At 42.7% G+C, this 25,335-nt stretch overlaps 1 protein-coding gene across 1 annotated transcript in view; it reads right to left on the bottom strand.

Annotated features, from left to right (window-relative positions):
• SYNM (synemin) overlaps positions 1-25,335 on the bottom strand; it is a 61,398-nt gene that overhangs the window by 13,466 nt on the left and 22,597 nt on the right. Inside the window, exon 2 of the mRNA XM_068275133.1 lies at positions 4,459-4,583. Coding sequence (XP_068131234.1) covers positions 4,459-4,583 — 125 coding nt within the window. The remainder of the gene's footprint in view (positions 1-4,458; positions 4,584-25,335) is intronic.

Raw genomic sequence — 25,335 nt, forward strand, 5'->3', positions numbered from 1 at the left:
CTCGCTGGTCATGACGCTGCCCCTTAGCCGCAGGCTCCTCTCTCTGCCGTCTCTATAACGGCAGAGTGCTGACAACCGGTCAGGAGCCACTTTCAATAGCTCCTGTTGCTGTCTATCAATGGGAGTTAATGTGATTGGTTCTCCGTGATCATGCGGTCAGGAGCCAATGAAAGCAGCTCCTGACCTGCTTACAGAGCTCTGCTGTCTTACACAGTGAGCGGATTGCGGCGGGTTCAGAGTGGCGAGTATTTGGAAAATGTAGTTTTTATTGTAATAGTTGCAGACCAGGGTCTGGTACTAGCCAGATAGATTTAATTGCTCTTGCAATTCCTCTGTTATTATAATATTATTAAGATCATCTGCCCATTTTTTACGCCAGTTTTTCCATATGGTTTGCTATAGCAGGTGCAAGAGAATCCTAGATTTTTGAAAGAGGCCTCTGTGGCATAATCTTTGCCAAAAATACTTCTCAAAATGAGAGAATTTCCCATTTATTAAGTCACCAGATTGCTCTAGTTTTTTTCATGTAGCTTTTCAAATTATTATCTCCCATCTGTGTATTACACTTCCCCTGTCTTTAGCCATCTCTAACTTAATTAAGTCTTATCTTCGGGTCTAGACCGTTGCTTATGAACCATCCAGGTTTGTCCACAAATGAAAAACTAACAGAAGATTTTAGTGTGGCTATGGTTGGTGTTCGATTTGAAGGGTTAGCTTTCCGTATGTGCTTTACCGGTTGATAAATAATGGGTTTTACTAGAGAGCGGTCACAATCACATCCAGCATATTTAATTAGTTTTATGTTCCAGGAAAAAGTTTTTAGGTGTCAATATTTGCCAACTCCATAAGTGCCCAAAGTTTAGTGTTTCTTTGCCACTCTAATGCTGGGCATACACGGCGCGATACTGCGCCGGTATCGAGCCAGCGGCTCGATGCCGGCGCGTCCCTGCTCGTCCGCGCGTGCGCACCGAGTGATCCCCGCTGGTCCCTGCCGGCGCTCCTTATCAGCCGCTCAATTCCCCGCCATTGTCCGCCAGCGGGGATCGAGACGGGTGGGGATCGAGCGGGGTCATCAGACCTGCTGAATATTATCAACTCCCGGCATCAGCTGCTCGATACACGGTACAGAAACGTACCGTTTATCCCCAGCATAAGATTCTACATAAATTATTGTTTTGGTAGCATTTAAATAAATCAGGTGTATTCATGCCACCCCAATAGTTTTTTTTTTCAACGTTAGCTTGAAGTACTTGAATTCTAAGAGTTGGCTTAAGTCCGACAATGTGTCCTGCAGTTTAACTAAGGAGTCATCTGGATTTTTTAGTAGGAACAGTAGGTCATCAGTATAGGCAATCAACTTAAAGGGAACCAGAGATGAACCTGAGACGGAAAAATGAAAAAGATGTTATACATACCTGGGGCTTCCTCCATCCCCATACGCTCTGATCGATCCCACGCCGCCGTCCTCCGCTGCCTGCATCTACGAGAATCGGGTCCGTCATTGACGTCATCGGAGCCAGCTACGCAGGAGAAGTGCGCCCTCTACAGATCTCTCCAGCGGCTGCTGCAGAGATACGCAAACAGCGCACTTCCCTTACGCTTAGACTGGCTCAGACTGACGGAACAGTGGGGACCCGGTTCTCGTAGCTGCGGGAAGAGGAGGATGGCGGGGTGGGAGCGATCAGAGCGTATGGGGCTGGAGAAAGCCCCAGGTATGTATAAAATCTTAATTTTTTTCATCTATGGTTCCCTTTAAGATTTTGTTTCCCCATCTTTCCCCCTCAATCTGGTTATGGTGCTGTACAGAAAGAATTAGTATATCAACTGCCAAATTAAAAAGCATCGGAGAGACAGGGCAACATTTGTCACTTATTAAATTAAAGGGAACCTGAAGTGAGAGAGATTTGGATTCTGATACATTTATTTAAGTTTACTGAATATCAGATGCCTGGCAGCCCTGCTGATCCTCTGCCTCTAAGTCTTTTAGCCATAGCCCCTGAACAAGCATCCATCCAGGCTACCATGCATGCACGGCCATGCTTGCGTGGCCACTGCTCGGACGTGCTCGTCACAGAAGAGGAACATAGAACTTGCCCAGACGAAGCTGCGTATTGCAGGCAGCTAATCGCAACGGCGAGTGCTGGGCACACCATTCCTTTGCCTGGCTATTGTACCCCCTGGTAAGCTCCAGCTTCTTTCTTTGTTTTACACACCTTTCATTATTGCTATTTACTTTGCTCAGCCATTCCCACTACCTTTTCTTCTCTGTGGTCACTGTGGATGGTTTCTCATATATATTTTTCCATCCTCTGATGTTCATTATGCACTATTGGTATTTATGCACTTATAGTTGGTGTCTCTCCAGGGGGAATTGTACTTTTATACTTTTTTCATGACTTTACATTTTTGCTACCCGGATTACCTGTTGAAATATTACTAGGCATTGTGTTTATATGTGAATTTTGTATGACATATAATTATCATTACAGAGTGCCCCTCTGTTTATGGTTTTAAGTGTTTTTATTGGTGTTTTCGTACTTAATAAAGACGATTTACATTTTTGGATACATTGGTTAAGTGGTGCAGTTCTTCAGGGAACCTCTTTTTAGTGTATGTACAGAAGAGGAACATGTCCCCGCTTTGCATGGGGTACTCGCCCAGCAGTGGGAGAGCAGACAATGTTGAGGAGAGCCTCCATAGGATCCAGAGGCTTCCCACTCTTTAGCTAAGTAACCCTTTCTGAACCCAAGCTGGGGTTCTCTTTAAAGGAACACTGTAGGGGAGTCGGGGGAAAATGAGTTGAACTTACCCGGGGCTTCTAATGGTCCCCCGCAGACATCCTGTGCCCGCGCAGCCACTCACCGATGCTCCGGACGCCGCCTCCGGTTCACTTCTGGAGTTTCAGACTTTAAAGTCTGAAAACCACTGCGCCAGCATTGCCGTGTCCTCGATCCCACTGATGTCACCAGGAGCATACTGCGCAGGCCCTGTATGGTCTGTTTCTGTGCAGTATGCTCCTGGTGACATCAGCGGGATTGAGGACATGGCAACGCAGTGAACCGGAGCAAGGGTGAGTGGCTGTACGAGGGAGTGAGCAAGGGTGAGTGGCTGCACGGGCACAGGATGCCTGCAGGGGACCATTAGAAGCCCCGGGTAAATTCAACTCATTTTCCCCCGAACCCCCCTACAGTATTCCTTTAAGTCACTTCTATTCCAGGATTATCTTAAAATTAAATTGTATAGTGATATTTGCATATCAAAAACACAAGAGTGACACGATATGAACTCCCTGTTCCTAACCTCCTCTCAACGTTGTGACAACTAATGCTTGGAATTCACTGCTTAAAGTTTTGCATTGACTATATGCAGTAAAGCCCATAGCACTAGTGTACATTTCTTCCCATGAAATAGGAAGTACTAGAAGAAGGGTTGTCTCCTGAGCCATCCCCGTTACTGATCAATACATAAATTCAAGAGATAATTCTCCCCAAGAATGCCCGTGTTCACATGACTACTTCCATGCAATGATGTCATTAACCTCTGCAATCCATGTGGCCAATACTCTTGGATATAAACATCCACAGTAATTATGCACAATTCAGTGCACTTCCTTGCAAAATTCTAAATTGAGAGGCAAGCTACCAGGCAGGCAACAGAAGGCAGTGGAAGGGAGGATTGCTGCTTGACATACTCAGCCACCTTTTTGCACCAGCTGCTTCTACACATGTGCCTACTGTGCCTATTAGTAAATCCAGCCCTGCTTTAGCATGTGCAGAATATACACTCTTTAATGTAAACAATGTTACATTAAAGAGGATTTCCACTACTTAACTTTGTTAGAAAATGCATTTTTCCTAAAAAGAAACCTTATTCTGTTTTCCTTACCTGGGGCTTCTTCCAGTCCAACAACCACCCCTCGTCTGTCAGGTCCTGCGGAGTCCTTCCGATCCTCACCAGTGTGCCGAGATCCTAAGGGAAGGGAACAGGAGGACTCCAAAGGACCTGATAGACTGTGAGGGGCTAGAAGGAGCCCTTGATAAGTAAATCTGAACTTCTTTCCCCATCACAGGTTTGAATGAAATTGATCGAGTGTTTGTACAAATCTTTAGCTTTTCACTTTGTGGAGTTTTATTTCACTTTTTATCATAACCTGTAGAATTATAAAGAGAGCGTTTGCACTTGTTTAGAATGGCTTTGCCTTCTGACTCCTAACACGTTTCTTTCTCTCTTTCTTATACATGCTAACAAGGAAGGGAAAGTGTAGGTGTAGGTGTTGTTTTTTTATTTTTGTTTTTTAATAGAGGCAATGTAACAGTTTTAAGACTGAGCTAACAAAATTGATATTTTGGGGTTTGCAGCACTTCTTGATAATGTGTAGTGTAGGTATACCTACTATTGTTTATGAAATGGGGAATGCAGAGCCACACAGCACTTTATAATGTCTATATAGTATGGTACCTGTAAGCCGCTACTTCAAGACTGAGTCCGGTCTTAACTTGGGTGAGGTCATGAAAATCTCTTAGTCTCTCTGTGATGGTCATTGCAATTGTCTTTTTCTCGTTCTCCAGGTCTTCTATTATGATCTATGGGAGACAATATAAATGACTTGACAGATAATAGCTTGCAAGAGTTTAAAACTGGACAGTATGGTCCTGACTTACACTTGTGTGATGATATAAATATACTATACTACTGTATATACTACACTATATCACAATGGATGTACTATGGATGGTGGGATCCCACAGTAAACAATGATACTGTCTCCTAAATCCATGCATGATTCCTGCTCAGCTATCAAAACTGACAACTGAAGCAAGAGGGATATGGTGGCTGACATATGTATTTCCTTTTAAACAACACCAGATGCCTGGCAGCTTTGCTGATCTTTCATGCATTAGTAATGTCTGAATCACACACCAGGAACAAGCAAGTGGTAAATGAGATCAATATGCCTGCCAGGCAACTGGTATTGGTTAAAAGAAAATAAACATGGCAGCCCCCATATCCCTCTCAGTTTAGGTGTCCTATCATATAAAACCAGTAGTCGTGGAGATCAGTAGTTAGGGACTGGAATAATAACTGGTGTAAAGGAAACCTGAGACAAATTGATGAAAAATATGTATACTTACCTGAGGCTTCCCCCCAGCCTTCTTCGGGCTGTGGGCTCCCTTGCCATCTCTCTGGGATGCCCCAGAAGTCCAACTGGGAAAAGTACCAGCACAACTAGCGTACGACCTGATCGGTTTGGAGAGACAGCAAGAGATCCTATTGCCTGAAGGGGGCTGGAGGAAGCCCCAAGTAAGTATGAAATGTTTTACATCCATTCGTCTCGGGTACACTTTAAGCTTCAAACTCTCTCCCGTTCTAAATTTTTTTTTTTTTGCTGTCAATTTTGTAGAAATTTTCTGGCTTCCTGCCTGGACAGAAACTAGGTAAAATTCTCACAGATGGGGACACAGGACAGCAATAAGATGCATGCAACACTATCCAAAACTACAGTGCACTAAATTAACTGCTGTACAAAAGGATAGCATTGTGTACTATCAACTTGTCCTAAGATACATTCAGTAGCTACCATTTCTACAGAGGGCACACTTCCTGTAGCTTAAAGTGAACCTCCGGACTAAAAATCTACTCAGCAGAACCGAAAAGGTTTGGTGTTTCTTTAACAGTTTCACAGCATCAAAACTTTGTTTTTCTTACCAAAGCATCATTTTTAGCTGCATTTTTAACTAAGCTCCACCCATCAAAGAAAAAAAGCCCAGGCTTTTTCCCCCTGATGCTGTGCAGAGCATGATGGGATTTCCTATGTTGTAATTCACGTTGCCTAACAACTGGGAGAGGTGCTCGGGACACAGGACAGTTGCTCCCTGTCACCTCCTTTCAACCAAAAAGATGTCTGCCATCATGAAATCAAACATTTGCCTGTTCTTTTAAAACAGTGTGGGTAAGAGATTATATTACCTAGCTATTTTAATTAACATAACTAATGTAACTTAATGACAGTATGTTTGTTTAGGCTGGAGTTCCTCTTTAAGAAAAATACTACTGTCATAATGGCAAAGTACTAAGGGCAAGCCATTTACATGCAGATGTCAGTGCGCACATCACCAGCAACTGATCCACCCCTTAGCAACTGGATTATGGTGATCTGTGGGTGGGTGTAAACCTCCGCGTATGGTGAACAGCAACTCCCCAAACAGAACAAGCTAGCTTTCTCCCCATCTTGGAGCCCGCACATGGTCTCAGAAGATGCTCCAGTCTAGCACAAAACCATTGTCAGACTGCTGCTGATATTTTCTTACACCCCTTTTATCAAGTGGCAGGGTGTCTGTAACATTGAAGATTGCTCATTAAACTGTCTATTTTCACTACGGTGTCCACAAGTTACTCAATCTTTGATGTGGACTGGACCCCCATTAGCTGTTAAGTCTATGCTGCCAACTCACATATACTGTCAATTTTAGCTGCAGCTCTAAGACACAATAAAAAAAAACCCACACATGAACAACCACCAGTATTTGCTGCTTTAATTGCACAATGTATTTATTGACATAGCAACATTAATGAAATGTATGTAATCACTACAAATTGGCCAAAAGCAGGGCAAAAAGTCATACATATGACAATTAGACAATTAGATTTGTATTCTTTACCGCCCAAGGCCACTGCAGCTGCCCCCCTTCAGTTTAGGTAGCCAAATGACCCCTCCCCAGTATAGGTAGCCAGATAACCCTTCTCCCTCCCTCCAGTATAGAAAGCCTATTGACCCTTACCTCTATTATAGGCAGCCAGATGACCTTTCCCCCCAATAAAGGTAGACAGATAACCCATCCCCCAACTCCTCCAGTTTAGACAGCCTAATGACACCCCCTTCTCTACAGTATAGATAGCCTGATGACCCCTTCCCCCCTTCCCTCTATATAAGAAGCTCTCCCTCATCTTCTGTATAGATAGCCTGATGACCCCCCTCCAGTACAGGTAGCCAGGTGACCGTTTCCAACCCCCGGTATAGCCTGCTGCCCACCTGCCCTTAATCCTGTGGTGCCCTAGGCCATGGCCTATGAGGCCTTGTCTTAAATCCGGCCCTGATGACAATACACCACCTTAACATAGGGCATGGACATACATAATTTTAAAAGCAACATACTGTATATAAACACATGCATATGAATAATGCATAAATGCACTCCAATAATTGTGTCTTGTTAGAACCAATACTGGCAGCATGGGGTTATCAATTAACAGCATAGATTTACATGCCAACGAAAGCCACCAGAACCTTCTCACCATACGTGGACTTGCTCTGCGCACATTCATATACCAATAGGTGTACTTCAAAGGGAACCTGAATACTGTTAGCCATAGGCCCTGAACAAGCATGCAGATTAGATGTTTCTGTCAAAAAATTGTCAAGATTAGCTGTATGCTGGTTTCATGTTGGTTTCAGGAGTGTGGCTCAGACTCTACTACAGCAAAAAGATCAGCAGGGCTGCCAGGCAACTGGTATTGTTTAAAAGGAAATAAATATGGCAGCCTCCGTATACCTCTCACTTCAGGGTCCCTTTAAAAACATCAGGTACATCTGTTCAGCTAAAGCGATGAGCAAATCAGCAAAGTATCCTAATGGGGTCAGAGACTTTCACAAACAATGGCGTTTATTCAGTAAATCAGTCTAAGCAAAATGTCTTAAGCCTCATCTACACGTTACATTTTTCCATTAGATAGACGGATCTATTACATAGATCTAATAAGAAATTGCATGTGTGTAGACGTCCAAATTGTTTCGGATCAATTTTGCGATAGATTTTGCTTTGATAAGTACCCAAAATCTATTGAAAAATCTAACGCAATCCGATTGGAGTGGTTGGAAATTATCTAATAGATCCGACTAATAGATCCCATCTGATGGAAAATTGTACCGTGTAGATGAGGCTTAAGTTGTGAATACTGTTGCTTTGGTATTCATTGGACATACATCCCAAAAGAAGGCGGTACTGTTGCAACCATTCAAGTGTTAACTCTTCTTTCGAACTGGAATCTGAAAGATTCCAAGGGGGAAAATCCTCCCCTCCCCTTTCATGAGTTATTATAATCAAACCTGCAACACCGATCATTGCTCCAAACTGTTACCGTGCCAAGAGCTGCTCAGTTACACACTTCATATTGATCTACGTACATCTTCATTCTGGGGCAAGTGCTTCGCCCACAGCTGCCCTTTGCTAATGTTATCTTTCCCTCAGTTAGCTGTGCTGACATCACCCTAGACACAGTTGCTTGTTGAGCATCAACAAACTATTCAGTGAACAGCCACTCATCTTTCTAATTATAAGCAGCCAGCTTAGCTCTGCTCTGTATCTCATTCTTCAACCCGTGTTCACAATGCGGTAATGGTATATATCTTAAAATCCAATTCCAGCCAAATTGTTTTGTTTGCTTTGAACAATGAGGAAGAGTTAGAACCTCTGTATGATTGTTACTGGTACCTGTAACCCGGCTGGTTAGAATTCCTCTTACTTCCTGCCTACCATAGCTGTTACAAGAACCCTGATGGCCATTGTAACATAAGGTGAGGAATTGTAGTAAAAAAATGGCACTTATGAGTCATTGAACATAAAGGGATCCAGAGCCTTCCCTCTCCATAGGTGAGTACAGGGCCAGATTTCTGGAAAGATCAGAAAGGCCACGGCCTATGGCGATAAAATTAGATAAGATAAGAAGGGCGGCATGACTTGGAGAGAGAAGAGGTCATATGTCAAAGTAAATCATCTCTTCTGGTCCCGCAGCGCAGCCATCCAGCGCCCTGCTCTGCACTGATAGCTGAATTCCAGAGTTCCCCAATCCCTGCATCTCTCTCTCACTTCCTGATGTGTTAAAACAATCAGGATCAATCATAATGGTCACCTGATAATCCCTTCCTTTGTATGATAGACTTACAGATCGATGTGAGAAATACCAGAGATTTACATTACAAACCAGATAGAACTAAGTTCCGCTGAGTTTTAATGCAGGCATTCCCAAACATCAGTGAGCTCTGCAGTTTCTTTACCTCTTTTACATCTTTGACACTGACCCCATCTAATCCTAATTTATGCCTGTTTTTCTCCTAGTAGCAGTGGTCGCTTCTCTTCCTTAGTTAACTCTTTCCTGACTCATTTTCTGTCCTCCAGCTCCTACCATCTATGAGACTGCAGGATAAAAAATGCTGTTTTCTTCCCTTTCATTGCTAAACTGTCATTTTAAATGACACCTGAGCAGTGGTGCTCATCCAATATTTGGATATCCGAACTACCCAGATAATCTGAACTTTTTCCACTATCCGAACTTTGAATAGCAATTCGGATATTTTTTAAAATCTGAATAGCGCTATCTGAGCAAACTCGGATTTCCCATCTGAGAGAGAGAGGGGGGGATTTTAAGTCCCTACATCATTAAAAAAAAACATGATGCTACATGCCTCATTTACCCTAAAAAAACGTTTTAAAGGCAATTTAAATAAGCCTTCTTCAGACTTTGTTCCCGTATACTGCCAATATATTAAAGCACACCACCATATGTACATTCAGCATTCAAAAGAGATGCATAGATTTTTCAGCAAATATAAATAAATGTCATTCAGATGCTTTAAACTGGAGCTGAACTCTTGCACAGGACAGAAGGAAAACAGAGATATGTACCATGTATGGATTTCAAGAGCCTGTCTAATTCCCCCTCCTCTGTGTCACAAGTTGTAATTTGATCTCTACACTGTGTCACCTGACTGCCACAAAAGGCTAAGCTCATTTGAAAGCACAGGATGTTAAAAATATGTCTGCTTCCATAAAAGCAGGAAGTAGACACACTGCAGATTTATTGCAGGATTTGTATCAGCTGTAACAAAAATGTTTTTATTGAAAGGTTATGTTGTTGTATCTTTTAGAGCAGAGAGGAAGTTCTGAATTCAGGTCCACTATAATTACAACAGAACATCCAAAGTGGGTCTTGACAGGATGTTTGCTACTTACCTGCTCTCTATTTTGGATGGGCTTCTCTCCATTGCACTGCCCTGCTAGTTGCCACCTGTTGGTGGCTCCAACTGCAGCCAGTCGCACAGAGGACAAAGAAGCAGCGCATGCTCTGTCCACTCATGCTCCCTGTAATTTCTCGCTCCTGCCCATCAGCGTCATTTCTCAAGTATGCATGCCCAGAACACTGTCGACTGCTGTGCACATTCGGGCAGGAGTGCAAATTACAGGAATTATTTGTTGAATAGGGGGAAGAGCAGCACAACTGAGATGAGCCCATTCAAACCAATGATCGCTAGTCAGAGTGTTGGACAATTTTTTTGGGGGGAGGGGCGCTTGGTGACAGCAGGCCTAGGGCACTGGAAAGTACAAATCCGGCCTTGGGTGAGTATCAAACTCTTTTTCATTTTTGCTGTTTTAGATTAGCTTTAAAGAGACACTGAAGCGAAAAAAAAATAGTGAATTGGTTGTGTACTATGAATAATTACTAGAAGATTAGCAGCAAAGAAAATATTCTCATATTTTTATTTTCAGGTATGTAGTGTTTTTTCTAACATTGCATCATTCTATTATATGTGCAGATTACACAACACTCAGCATTCAAAATGATTCTTTCAGAGCAGTCTGTGAACTAATGACCTCTCCTCTGGCAGAGGAAAAGTAAATAGTTCAATAACAGTTGAGATAATAAAAGTCAGAAAACAGCCCTCTCCACGACTTTGAAAGTTGTAGAGATTAATGGCTTTTTTGCATAGAGATAACAACTGCAGTTTCTTAACTCTTCCTGTACTGGAAACAATTAGACTGATGTATCTGATCTTAATGTTTTATTTCTTAGCTGTACTACACATACAAATCATAATTTCATAATTTTTTTTTCGCTTCAGTGTCTCTTTAAGGACAGCACATTTGATATGAAGAAACCTAATCAGTAATGCCTGGTACAAACCGTGGAATTTCCCTTCAGATACACAGGTCGAAATGATTATTTCTGATAAGTCCAATCTGATTTCCAAATTGTTTTTCAGATCGATTACCAGATCACTTCTATGCAAAATCTATCAGAAAAACGATCATAAATAAGATCGGACCTGTCGGAAATAATCGATTCAACCTGTCTATCTGAAGGGACATTGCATGGTGTGCGCTAGGCATAAGAAGTCCTTGGGCAAGACTTCGTGACGTCCCAGAGTGGCCTACTAAACCTGTCCCAAGTCTGACAGGAGAAAAATATACATACAAATGTGAGCATTTTACTTAAAATCTTAGAAAGATCATTATAGAAAGGGCCAGGTGATATGCCAGATGTGTATGGATGCCGGAAAGCAAAAGGCAGCTGCAGGAAGGGTAGAAGATGGTGCCTGGAGGTATTTTCTACCCTACCTTGCCCAGCACTTCCTCCAAAGCACTGTCCTCATTATCCCTCTCAGGCATGCCAGTTAGTTGAGACGTCCGGTTGCCTAAGTTCCAGAAAACAGGGACTATGGTGTGTATGTGTATATATATCCTATACAATAAAATGCAAGTGTCCCTGTTTCATCAACTGAATGGTTGTGTGTCCCTGGCTTTTATGTACTGAGCATGTGCGCAGCCAGGGCAGTTAGAACACAGGGCCGGACCTGACAGTCTGCTGTCTGTGGTTCACAGAGGTTTTCATTGCATTGTGGGAAATAACAGCTTTTTCCAACTGCCAAGCAAGCAGCTCCCTGTGTGCATATACTTCAGACAGTGGTGGGGAACGAGCAAGCGGGACGCGTATGTGCGCGTATTGCGGGGGGGGGGGGGAGGGGGGGTTAGCGTCTGTGACCTAGCGCCCGGGCCTTTTTACTAGTATGTGTGTATATATATATATATATCATCCAATCAAATTGAAGAAAAAAGCGGGGCACCACTCCTTTTAAAAGTCCCTTTATTCCGGTGGGGGAGACAGCAGGTACATGCAGTGGGGGTATCAAGTGACGCGTTTGGCGTCATGCGGATGCGCTTTACGGCTCTTTACGACGGGGAATGCGGAAGAAGATGATGCTTTGCCCGAGGACGACTGGCAGTCGTCCGAAAACGAAACTTAGCGGCGGAGGGAGACCGGAGGGCACCGAAGGACCGGCGCGGGCACAGCACGGCTGCAGGAGGCTTGGGAAAGCCCCCAGGTAAGTGAATTATTTTTTTCCCCGCCAGTTAAGGTTCCCTTTAAGCTGCTTGTACATTCCACAGTGAAGTTTGTCTGTTACCCTGCTTGCGCTGAGTTTTTAGAATAGATTTATCCATTGTCTGAAATAGAGCATCTTGGCTGCAGCTTTTCTTTGGTGGCATCCATTGGGGAAGCGCTTGTACTTTGTTCACAGCCATTTTAATATAAATAAGCATCATTAAGATGTTTTAAATACAATTGGACATCAAAAGGATGCATGAAGCATGTTTGCTAATCCCTAACATGTTGTTAAGTTATTACCCACAAACAGATAACACCTCCTGTGAATTTCTCACATGGCTTGGAATGTCTGAACTGGCCTGGGTGAATTATGAATCCAGAGTTTACGCAGATAAGTTAGGCGAACAGAATAAATACAATACTAGTTCAGGCTGAAACAAAGTACTGTATGTCAATAAAATTCAATCAAAACCGTAGAAGCACAAAATGATTGACTGTCCATTACAGATATTTGATGTATGGTATTGAACTACGGCATAAATTTGTTTTCCCATATCACTCTATCCCTCTGTGATTTAAAGTCAACTATATAGTAACCTAAAGGTCTATCAAACTCTGTTCTTGGAAGGAGAAATCTGCTGTTACTGTTCAGTTTGACTATTGTTCATAGTGAATCTGTAGAGTTTCGTTCGCTGACATAACGTTTACCCCTTATAAAGTTTTGTGAGGCATTTAGCACACATGACCGAGTGTATCAAGTTTGCTGATCCACGGGAAACAGTGACTTGTATTCGGTACCTCTGTGGTGTGCTTATTATTGATATCCTGCCAGTGGATTAGATGTATTTTCAAATCTCACATAATCTTTGCAGTGAAGGAGATTTTCTATTCTGCACTGGCCTACTCATGGAGTTTCTGACAGGCAGCTGTTTTATACTGGGGCAGTTGACATGCCAAGAGAAGGAGGTGCAGGAGATATCTTTCTCAGTCTTAAAGTCTTAAAGAACAACTGTAACACGAGGGATATGCAGGTTGCCATATTTATTTCCTTTTAACCATTTCAGCCCATGGATATTTTTCACCTTATTGACAAGAGGAATTTTCACATTTCAGCGCTCCTTCCTTTTATTCCCCAACAACTTTATCACTACTTATCACAACAAAATGATCCATACCTTGTTTTTTCCGCCACCAATTGGGCTTTCTTTGGGTGGTACATTATGCTAAGAATTATTTTATTCTAAATGCATTATAATGCGAATAATTATTTAAAAAAATTGAAAAAACTCATTGTTACTAGTTTTAACATAATACATGCTACCATAATTAAAATCCACACATTTTATTTGCCCATTTGTCCTGGTTATCGAAACATTACAATTATATCCCTAGTATAATGTATGGTGTCAATATTTTATTTGGAAATAAAGGTGCATTTTTTTTTCAGTTTTACATCCATCACAAATGTTTTTGCCCATAATTTAATAATAATATACCCTTTTGACATACATATTAAAAAATTGTTATTCCCTAAAGTCAGTTGGTGTAATTTTACTATTTGGCCACAAGATGTCCCCTGCTGAGTACTTCCTATTAGCGTACAATAAGTATGCTATAGGAAGTAATGTTTTGTTACATTGTAACTAGCTAAGTGACGCAGGCATCAATGGATTCCTGCGGTCACGGTGGCCTAGAGGGGAGATTAATGAATGAGAACTTTGTTCCCATTCATAAATTTAATGATCTGCGGCAGTAAGCGGTGGAAATCGGCGAGCGGGAGGAAGCGCGGCGGCTCTATTTAAGAATGAACACTGTTTTTGAACTAAAACAGTGTTCATTCTTGGCGGACATGTACTGATTGGCTGGGATTGGCTCAGGGGACTTTTGTCCCCTGCAGCCAATCCCCCTATTATCGGCAACATCGCCTAACCGTCCTGCTGATCTCCTTCCTCTATAATCCTTTTAGCCATAGACCTTGAACAAGCATATGCAGATCAGGTGTTTGACGTTATTGCCCAATCTGACAAGATAAGCTGCATGCTTGTTTCTGGAGTTATTCAGAAAATTCTGCAGCCAAATAGATCAGCAGAGCTGCCAGGCAACTGGTATTGTTGAAAGGAAATTAATATGGCAGCCTCCATACTCTTCTCACTTCAGTTTTCCTTTAAGGCGGCCACACACCATACCATTTTTTTTTTATTTCTTTTCAATTTACTTTCAATTCAAGAATTACAACCAATTTTTCTGATTGATTGTTAAATTTAAAAAAATATGACCAATGTACCTCAAAAAACATTTTTTTTAAGCTCTGAAAAATTGGCAATCTACCCTACACCATTAAATTTTCCTAACTTATATAAAAAAAAAACAAAAAACAAAAAAAACATGAAACCCAATCGGACTGCAGTAGAGGAAGAGTAGAGGACAAGAGCTAAAACTAGGTATTTGTGTTCCACTGCATACTCTGCTATTTAGGTTAGCCTGTATGCTGGCGCCGCCCCATAGATTTTGCCGTCTGAATCATATGATTTTGGTGGCTTCATGGAAGGGCGACGCTGATGCCACACCTTCCCTAGATAATGCTAAGGAATGCTCACCCTAATTCACTTTCAGCAACCAGTGCACAATTCTTCTTCCTCCACTCAATAGTGTGCTGATAACACCTGCCAATCAATAACTTGGGTACTCTGCACAAACTCCTCTTGCCAAATCAACTTGTTCCTGTAAAGGCTGTAACACTTTTACACAGATTTCTTCAGGATGTTGACAATGATGTAAACACTAATTATATGTATCTGATTATGATGACCTTTCAGAATCATGCACCAGTTCTGCTCCAATAAATAAAACTTGCACTCTGTAGTGCTTGGGATTGTTCAGAGACAATGGGCTCGATTCACCAAGCGGTGCAAAGTGTTAGCACCGTGGTGAAAAGGCCCTTATCACGCCTAAAGTCACTTTAGGCATGATAAGAAGAAACTCGCGCGAAGTTGCCGCGCGCAAAGTTTTGCGCGCGCAACCGCGCGCGTGCGCGCGCAGCGTCCCCGCTTCGCGCGAAGCTCCCATTAAGCCCTATGGGACTTTGCGCGCGCTCTCACGCGCGAACGCGCGTACGCGCGGTAACTTCGCGCGAAGAGCAGGAAAAAGCGGTGATAACTCAGTGGTGAAAAGGTCATCACGCCTAAAGTCTTTTAGGCGTGATAACTGGGTTATCACCGCTTTGTGAATCGAGCCCAATGGGCTCGATTCACAAAGCGGTGCTAACCTAGTTAGAGACTTTAGGCGTGATAACCATTGCACCACGCTGGTGAAAAGCCAGTTTAGGCGTGATAAGTTTAGGTGTGATAAGTTTAGGTGTGATAAGTTTAGACATGCAAAGTTTAGATAAGTGTAGATAGCGTGCAAAGTCCCGCACGCAAAGCAGCGCCATTAAACTCTATGCGAAGTGCACCAGACTTTGCTAGCGCAAAACTTTTGATCAGCTGTGCACTGCGGTGCTAACGCAGTTGGTGCTTAAACTTATCATGCCTAAACTTATCACACCTAAACTTATCATGCCTAAACTGAGTTTAGGCGTGATAAAGGGCTTTTCACCAGCGTGCTAACTGTTAGCACCGCTTTGTGAATCAGGCCCAATGTATTCCCATTAGAGATAGGAAATAAGAAATCTGTACACCAATAACTTTCATTGGTAATAAAGTGCAAGAAAATTTGTTTTAATGTTTGGCCCCTACATTGATCACATGTTCACGTGAAGCAAAATATTTCTGAGAGAAATAAGAACAATATGTGACATGTTGTTAACTTTAGTAAATAACACTGTAGGAGTATACAGTAGGTCAACAAGTCAATCCTTCATAGCAGCACTAGATAGACATAATGAGCAGAACATAATGAAATACAGATGAAAGCAGATACTGCACCATGACAGAGCATACCAAACAAGGTGACCCACTGCAACTGGGGGACAAAATCCTGCTGACACATGTCAATGTGTTTCCCAGATACAGTAGTCTGCCATTTCTGCTGCACTGTCAGCTAGGAACATGAATGAAGAATACCATATTTTAAAGAGACTCTGTAACAAAAATGTCATCCTGTTTTCTACCATCCTACAAGTTCCTAAACCTATTCTAATGGGCTCTGGCTTACTGCAGCACTTTCTACTATCACTGTCTCTGTAATAAATCAATGTATCTTTCCCCTGTCTGACTTGTCGCCCTGTGTCTGGACGGCTGCCAACTCTTCAGTGTGATCTGCTATGCACGCCCCCCTCCAGGCCCCTCTATGCACACTCCCGTGTGTGTGTGTTATTTACATAAGCCAGCAGCGTCTCTGCTCTCTGATATCAGTGAGAGAAGAGAGCTGGATAAAAATCCTCCTCTGTTAGGCTGTGAAAGGAGCTGGCTGACACATACTGAGGAATTACAGACACGGGCAGAGCTGTCTGCAGGAAGAAACAATCAGCCTCACAGCCTGTCACTATTCAGTGCATGAGAGCTGCAGGGGACAGAAGGTAAACACACAAATAATCTTTTGAGATTCAAAAGGAAGGCTGTATACAGCCTGCTTGTGTATGGATGTATTTTCTATGTGTGGACATACTGTACATCAACCTACTTCCTGTTTTGGTGGCCATTTTGTTTGTTTATAAACAAACTTTTAAAAACAGTTTTTGACTACTTTTAATGCGGCGGGGAGCGGTGAAATTGTGACAGAGGGGAATAGGAGATGTCTCCTAATGCACTGGTATGTTTACTTTTGTGCGATTTTAACAATACAGATTCTCTTTAAGTGCAGACCTGTATGTGCCATGATATACATATTGGTGATAGCATGTCACGTCAGAAAGTGTAACTGTCACACACATGCAGTACACAAACAATACAGAATCACATTCACAACAGGTACATACACTTGATTCAATTTGGTTGTTGATAACTGCCTTGAGCAAGGATCGTACGTGCATCCAGTGCATGTACCGCCTGACATTACCCAAAGAGCTACCATGCTGGATCCTTTGTGATCTCTGGCACCCAAAGAGCCTCCGCCAAAGCTGCTCCTTTGTGAGTGCTGGTCTTACCTCCGCCTCCCTTCATAGCAACAGACGTGTCTGTATGGAGCTCAGCCATGAATTCTCACTTGAGGGATTGAGCCCCAATCACTGCTAGGTGACAGAAATTGCTGGAGGAAATATATACCATATATCACAAAAATGAGTACACCAGTCACAGTTTTGTAAATATTTTAGTATATCTTTTCATGGGGCAACACTGAAGATATGACACTTTGATACAGTGTAAAGTAGTCAGTGAACAGCTTGGATAACAGTGTAAATTTTCTCCTCCATCAAAATAACTCAACCCGAAGCCATTCATGTCTGTACTGTGCATACATATATATTCATCAGAAAGTATAACTGTCACATGCATGCAGGGTCAGCACTACCATAGGGGCAAAAGGGGCAATTGCCCCAGGGCCCCAGCATCCATAGGGGCCCCAAGTGTCCCCATCACCCCAATAAATTATGTAGCTGCCCCTCCCTGTGCTCCCTCCTCTCCCTTCAGCATTAAGGAGGCAGTCTGGACAGGCACACACACAGAGGTGACAGTGTGTGGTGTATGTGGTGGGGGCAGAGGTGGCACAGAGGAGGACACTGGAGGCACAGGGGGCATAGAGGAGGTACAGGGGACAGAGATGGCACAGTGTTTCCACATATGGACAGATTCAGGTTAAAAACAAACTTACAGTCACTATCTCGTTCGTTAACAGAGGACTTCCAGTACCACTGTTGTGTTGTTAAAATATATAACAATGAGAGGTGTTTTTGGAGGGTTAATAAATATGCTTTAAGATATTCCATTTGACTGTCCAGACAACCAATTGTCAGGAAAAGATAATACTGTGTGTAATGGACCAAACTTCTAAAGACAGGAAAGGAATAAATGATATGAGTTGAGTCAGTGCCAGACTAAGGTTCATGAGGTTATTTGGGCTAATGTATGAGTCTTTCCGTGGTTTCAAAACATGTTTTAAACAAGTTTCAATAATGTTTGTAGAATATTTGTTTTGTACAGCACTACGGACAATGTTGGCGCTATATATAAAATAGTAGTTGGTACATTTGTTCAATAAAAATGCAGAACATTTGGACAGTCCAAAAGCAGAAGATCTGTAATATAACGCGTTCGCTAAGCTAAAAGGTTACCAGTATTGGGTCAAAGAACACAGATATGCCCTGCACCCCTTTTCCAGGATAATGCCTAAGGATCAAACCATATTAGGGGAAGGGGAAGCTTATTTGCGGGACATTCTATCTCTTTTTTTGGGAAGGGTGGAGGAGCACCAGCAGCAAAGCAGTGGACATGCACAACCATCTCTCTTCTCTATTCCATATCAGTAACTCTGTTTTGTATATACAGTACACACATAAAGATGTAGTGCAAATTACTGCTGTGAGGTCATGGCACACAAAACGCCAACCCAACCTTACATTTTAGATAGAAAAGCCTCTCGAATTCACCCCGTCTGCATATGGACATGCTTGTTAAAATAGGAATAGTTTAGGGGTAGGTACAGTTCGTTGAAAATTGTAACCATGTGCTTTTTATTTTACATTTGTGTGCTTCAGTCACATATCATAATAACATTGCATTTCCTGTTGTTTAGAAAAATAAAAAAAATATAGCGAATGAGAAATGCGTTACCCCCAGAAAGATTTGTAATCCTGTCCAGCCGGTCCTTTTATGGCTTTGATAGTTCCACCAAAAATTCTGCCTTATTTTTCTTCTGGGTACTCCAGCAAGAACACGCAGGTTGGCACATGCTGATTGGACAATGCAGCACAGCAGCACATTGATGATTCATCACTGTGTATGTATGGATGGGTGGAAATTTCTCCTAACGCACAAACCTTTATTTAACCTTGAAGTAGAAGCTGTGCTGGAAAATGAAAACTATTAGATGGTGGTTAATTAGCTGGCAGCTGATTCATTAAAATAGCTGCCAGGTAGAGGCTTTCATTTGATTGCATGGCTCACTTTCTGGGTCGGTGTAGATTTGTGTATTAGGAGAATTTTCCTTCCATGCACAGGAAAACTGCAACCAATGTCAATCAATGGGCTAGTTCACACTTATATGCATTTTTCACATGCAGAAAAACAATTGACAGCAATTCAAAACTGTCAGACAACTCGTGCAAAAAACTGACAAACAGAAAAAAGTGAAGACAAGCCCTTAAACAGGAACTGTAGTCAAAATAACATAATGAATAAAAGTGCTTAATTTTTACATGAATGATTTAGTCAGCCCATTGTAAAATCTTTTCTCACCCTGAGTTACTTTCTGAACTGTATCACAGGGGGGCAGCATCTTTAGTGCTGTTAGGTGATCTCTGTTACTGAGAATTCTGAAGCCAATTAAAATAAATACCTGGTTGTAACGATTGGTGTCAGCACACAGCGAGAATCTGATTATTGATGATCTGCAGAATCATCAACAATACAGATGTATACTTGATTATGGATGATCTGCAGAATCACCAATAATCCAAGTATGACTAACCTCTGGACTCCTAATGAGTGTAAGTGTTTGGTGCAACTGTAGGCTATCTCCCATAAGGCGGGAGACACAGGCAGCTCGGCCAAGAACCACCTGAGGGGCAGGTGGCCCTCGGCTGTGCAGGAACTATCCCCTATAGAGAGGGAATAGAGAGAACCTGGCAACCAGTGATACTTGGTGATCAGATATAGACTGTACTGCAGCCAGGGGGCTCCAGAGGAGTAGAGGCCACTGGCTGCTAGCAGGCCGGACTCTCTGAGGAGCAGGAGTCCTAACAGCTAACTGACACTTGGTGGAATAGTGTCACAGCTAGTACAGATAGACTGAGCACTCAAGGGATGAGTGACAACCTGGAGGGTCGGGCAGGCCAGGTCGGCAACACACGAGCAGATAAGGTACAGAGACAGAAGGCTGATTCGGTAACTGGGTACAGGCAGGGTTTGGCAACAGGTAGGCAGATATGCAGAGGTACCGAATGAGTAAGCAAGAGAGAGGTCGACAGAGCTAATAGTCATAACAGATATAGAACAGAGTCCTAGCCTAAGGTGTGAGGTCCGTGGTCTCGACACCCAGGAACTAGTCTAGAGAATAACACAGCAATGACGCAGTATTCCTAAGCTTGGGTGTGAGGTCCTTGGTCACAACACCCTGGAACTGGTCTAAAGTATAACACAGCAATGACACAGTAATCCTAAGCTTGGGTGTGAGGTCCTTGGTCACAACACCCTGGAACTGGTCTAAAGTATAACACAGCAATGACACAGTAATCCTAAGCTTGGGTGTGAGGTCCTTGGTCACAACACCCTGGAACTGGTCTAAAGTATAACACAGCAATGACACAGTAATCCTAAGCTTGGGTGTGAGGTCCTTGGTCACAACACCCTGGAACTGGTCTAAAGTATAACACAAGCGTAATCTGGCTAAGTGTGAATTCCTAGGTCCTCCTGGTTCTAACACACTGTGGGATCCGACTATGGTCTGAGTGCTCACACGTAAGTATTCGCAACGGCAGACAACCTGAGACTGACCAGCAAGATCTATATATAGTGCAGCGCTCCTCAGCGCTGCCCAGCGCCACTCAGCCAATCACCCACTGCGCTGGCATCAGCTGATCGTCCTGATCAGCTGATCCCTCTCCTACTGGCATAAAGGTCCTGCCTCCCAGCGCGCGCGTGCGTAGCTCTCCATCTGTGTGCACTAGAAGGCTCAGACAAACCAGACTCATGCTGCTGTGCGGAAACCGCCGGTCTGAACGCGGAGACAGCCGCCCCGCTGCCAGACCGCGCGGCGCCATCTCCGCAATCCATTACACTGGTCTCTCAGAATGCTCTGGGCAGAGAATTCCTCATAGCTAAACACTTAGACTAAGCATCACTGTTTGGGTGGGGGTACATACCTAAATACAGTGATATATAACTATAGGAAGCGTTTCTGATGCTGAAACCAGAAAAATTACCGTAAAAAGTGAGTATCCTGAATAATTCACTGCATTCAACTATATGTCACTACAGTGCCTCTTTAACCACTTGAGGACCACAGTGGTAAACCCCCTAAAGACCGCGCTATTTTTATCAAAATTGGCCACTGCAGCTCTAAGGCCAAGCTGCAGGGCCGCACAACACAGCACACAAGTGGTCCCCCCCCCTCTCCCCACCAACAGAGCTCTTTGTTGGTGGGGTGCGATGGCCCCCCAAGTTTATTTATTTTTTTTATAAATATTTATGTTATTATTTTTTCAATATTTTTTCTTTTACTTTTTTTTTTTTAATTCACTCCCTCCCCCCAGCCGGCCAATCTTGGCTATCGGCTGTCATAGGCTTCTGTCATGGGTGTGACCCGGTCATTATGTAGTGACTCCAAGCCGAAGATTACCTTAAGAGAGGGAAGCCTCAGGATCCTATTGAGGCTTCCCTCGCTACTGTGTTGTCCCCAGTTGCTGAGTTGCTCTGCACATTTGGGCCACACAGCTCCTCTTCCTGAATTTTGGCCGCGTTGTAGCCGCATGAGCTCACCTGTGCATGTTCAGTACTTCAGTGCTTGTGGCTCTGGCTTACTGCGCATGCGCGGGCAGCTCGGTCGGTTATTGTACAGCCACGCTGCAGGAAGAAGAGCTGTGTGGCCCCGATATGATTAGCGACAAAGCCTTGTCACTAATCTTCTGGGGGGGCTGCACTCAATGACAAGAGACATCAGACCAGCAAGTTAAGCCTCAATAGGATCCTAAGGCTTCCCTCTGTTTAGGTAAGTATCTAATTTTGAACACGAGCTTCAGCTGAAAAGATAACAACAGCAGCACTATGATGCGCGTACGTTAAAAAGGGGCGCTGGGAAAAAAGGGCGCCAGGTTTTTAACGATAAGCATGGATAACGTTTAAAAATGTATTGTACTGTATTTCGTTTAAAATTAATGTTTTTTAAAGTTATAAATCATTAAATAATGTGCATTAAATCGGCAATTGTAAAAACGTTAATCTTTCGTTTAAATACTGAAACGTATAATAACGTTAAAAAAAAAAAATTACTAAGTAACCCTCCCTGTACCTACCCCTAACCCCTAGACCCCCCTGTTGATGCCTAAACCTAAGACCCCCCCTGTTGGTGCCTAAGTAACCCTCCCTGTACCTACCCCTAACCCCTAGACCCCCCTGTTAGTGCCTAAACCTAAGACCCCCCCTGTTGGTGCCTAAACCTAAGACCCCCCTGTTGGTGCCTAAACCTAAGACCCCCCTGTTGGTGCCTAAACCTAAGACCCCCCTGTTGGTGCCTAAACCTAAGACCCCCCTGTTGGTGCCTAAACCTAAGACCCCCCTTTTGGTGCCTAAACCTAAGACCCCCTGTTGGTGCCTAAACCTAAGACCCCCCCTGTTGGTGCCTAAACCTAAAGGCCCATACTCACGAGTGACATTTGTCGCCGCAACACGCGGCGCGCGCGTGTTGCGGCGACAGGTCGCCCGTGAGTATGGGCCGCCGCACGCGCGCGCACCCCGAACTGTCGCCCGTCGCTTATGTCGCCAGGCGATTGAAACTTTCAATCGCATGGCGACAGTCGCCGCTGCCCCCCCGCCGCAACTGTCGCTAGTCCGCGTGAGTACGCGGACTAGCGACAGCAACCTCCATGTAGGTACATGGAGCTTCCGGCGGGGGGAGGAGGAACGTCAGCGACAGCTTCCGCCTTGCCGCTGGTCCCTCTTCCGCGTGTGTACGCGGAGGGACCTGGCGAGAAGCTGTCGCCGGCCTGTCGCCCACACGCTCACGTGTGCTGGCGACAGGCCACATTTCTCGCCCGTGAGTATGGGCCTTAAGACCCCCCTGTTGGTGCCTAAACCTAAGACCCCCCTGTTGGTTTTTTCGTTTAAAAATAATGTAAAAAAAAAAAAAATGTACTGTTTTTCGTTTAAAAATAATGTTTGAAAAAAAATATTGTACTGTTTTTCGTTTAAAAATAATATTTAAAAATGTATAAATCATTAAATAATGTGTAATCATGAGAAGCAGTAATAAAACATTAAGTCTCCGGGCGCCGCTTTTAAAACGTTATTTTTCACCGGCGCCCTTTTTTCCTGTCGGGCGCCCATTAAACGATATTTATTATAGGAGTGAATGGCGGCGCCCGATTTGTCCACTAGCCTCAGGCGCCCGAATTTACTGTTTCCCTATGGCGCTCCTAATCCCAGAGCTTCTGAGTCCTTTTATGCAGATGACTACAGTACATAAGACAGGTTCACTTATTTATAGCAGCTGTATATTAACATACCGTACATTTAATGATTTTTATTAAATTAATACACAGCATTTCGCCTGCAGTTCAGCTTGCAGAAAATGTCAACCATTATTATAAAAATACATCTACTCCATAAAGGACAAAATGTACGGCAAAGGAAATTCAAATGTGCAGGCGAGGTCTGTTTTGTACATTTTCCACACTTACTCTCATCAGTCTAAAAAAATATGAAAATTCCATGTCACAGGAAATTACGCCATCCATTACTTATCCAGGTGATGTAATTCCCTTTGGACATTATGTCACATTACCACGTTTACCATGAGTATTTGCTGCGAGTAATTATTAAGTGCCTCGCAAGTGTTTAAACGCACTACAATCCCGAGGAGGGTGAATTCGGAGAATGTACAAACTGGTTACGGAGATGTTACATCTGGAATAAAATACAGGAAGCAGAATCTTGGAATTTTATCAACAAGTTCACTACACTGAGGAAATTGTGCTACTAAATATCAAATTACCATGTAAACTCAGAAAAGAAAGGCAAAAGCTAAAGCCAAAGAAATAAAATAGTAATGTCAAATTCAGTAGTGCTTATCTGAACTGTAACCATTTTACTTAACCCTTTCATAGCTGAAGGTGTTTCTTACCTTGGTAATGAGGGGAAATTTGTCATTTTTCAGTATTTACATTCATCTCCTCATACAGTTTTTTTTTTACTTATTTGTGTATTAAGACAATGCTTTCTTTTAGTCAACCATTTGTTTTTAATGGGTATTTTATTTTTAGGTTATTATTCAGAAAAAATATGGCCAAAATGTAGGAAAAAAGACTTTTGCCCTCAGTTACCCTTCCAAGATTTCATTAATATTCTGTTTCTCCTAATTTCTTGAATACCAAACATGTGTATTCTGCATAGTAATTGGTTGATTATTATGCTGTGCCCAAATAAGCATGAGTATATCTATTTACTGTTATTCACTATTCATCTATATTGCTGTAGATGAATGCATTTCAGTGTTCAAGTAAAAATAAAAGGTACTTATCCGTTAGCCGGGCGCATCCTCTAGGTGGCAACAAAACTCCACCAGAGTTACATCTTTCCCTACTATCCATGTCGGCCTGGAGGAGGAATAGTAATTAGCGCCACCTGCCGGATGCGCCCGGCTAACGGATAAGTACCAAATAAAATACTATACTAAATGTGCTAGGCTTACACCAATGGGCTCTTTAATGCATCTTTATTAAATAATTTTAGTTGACTTATTTTTTGACAATTTTTTTATCAAAGTTTTTTTTTTTTTTACAAAGTATTACTTTTGCTTCAATTAATTTGTTTATTTCCTTTACATTTACTGAATTAGCATTTCCACTGGATCAGTATTAATGATACATCCTTTTTATACCATATTTTTAATTAAAAGTGACCTTTTCTCTCTCCTGTTCCTGTTGACTATAACTAGGTATTAATCGAATGGAGCCAGCATTATATGTAATGTGACATCTTACTATTATTATATTATAGCCCTTTTACAAGTATATACTACTTTGCAGATATAGAGAAAATGTACTTCTTATACCATGTTTGACATTGGATGGAACTGACTCTTTTTAGTCTCACAGGGCTGGAAAAGCTTACAAAGGTCCAAGGGGTTGTACTGTACATGGGCACTCAACAAACCGCCATTCACTCCCATAATAAATATCGTTTGACGGGCGCCGAACAGGAAAAAAGGGCGCCCAGAGATTTTTAATGTTTTCAAACTACACTTGTGGTGATTTAAGTTTACAAAATGCGCCCGTGACGAAAAACGTAAACAAAAATACTAAACATATCTATCATATTTAACTAAAACGTTATTTAAAATTGTATCCCTTACTGTTTGTAAAACATTATT

Source organism: Hyperolius riggenbachi, chromosome 3, assembly GCF_040937935.1.
Source record: "Hyperolius riggenbachi isolate aHypRig1 chromosome 3, aHypRig1.pri, whole genome shotgun sequence".
Classification (NCBI taxonomy): domain Eukaryota; kingdom Metazoa; phylum Chordata; class Amphibia; order Anura; family Hyperoliidae; genus Hyperolius; species Hyperolius riggenbachi.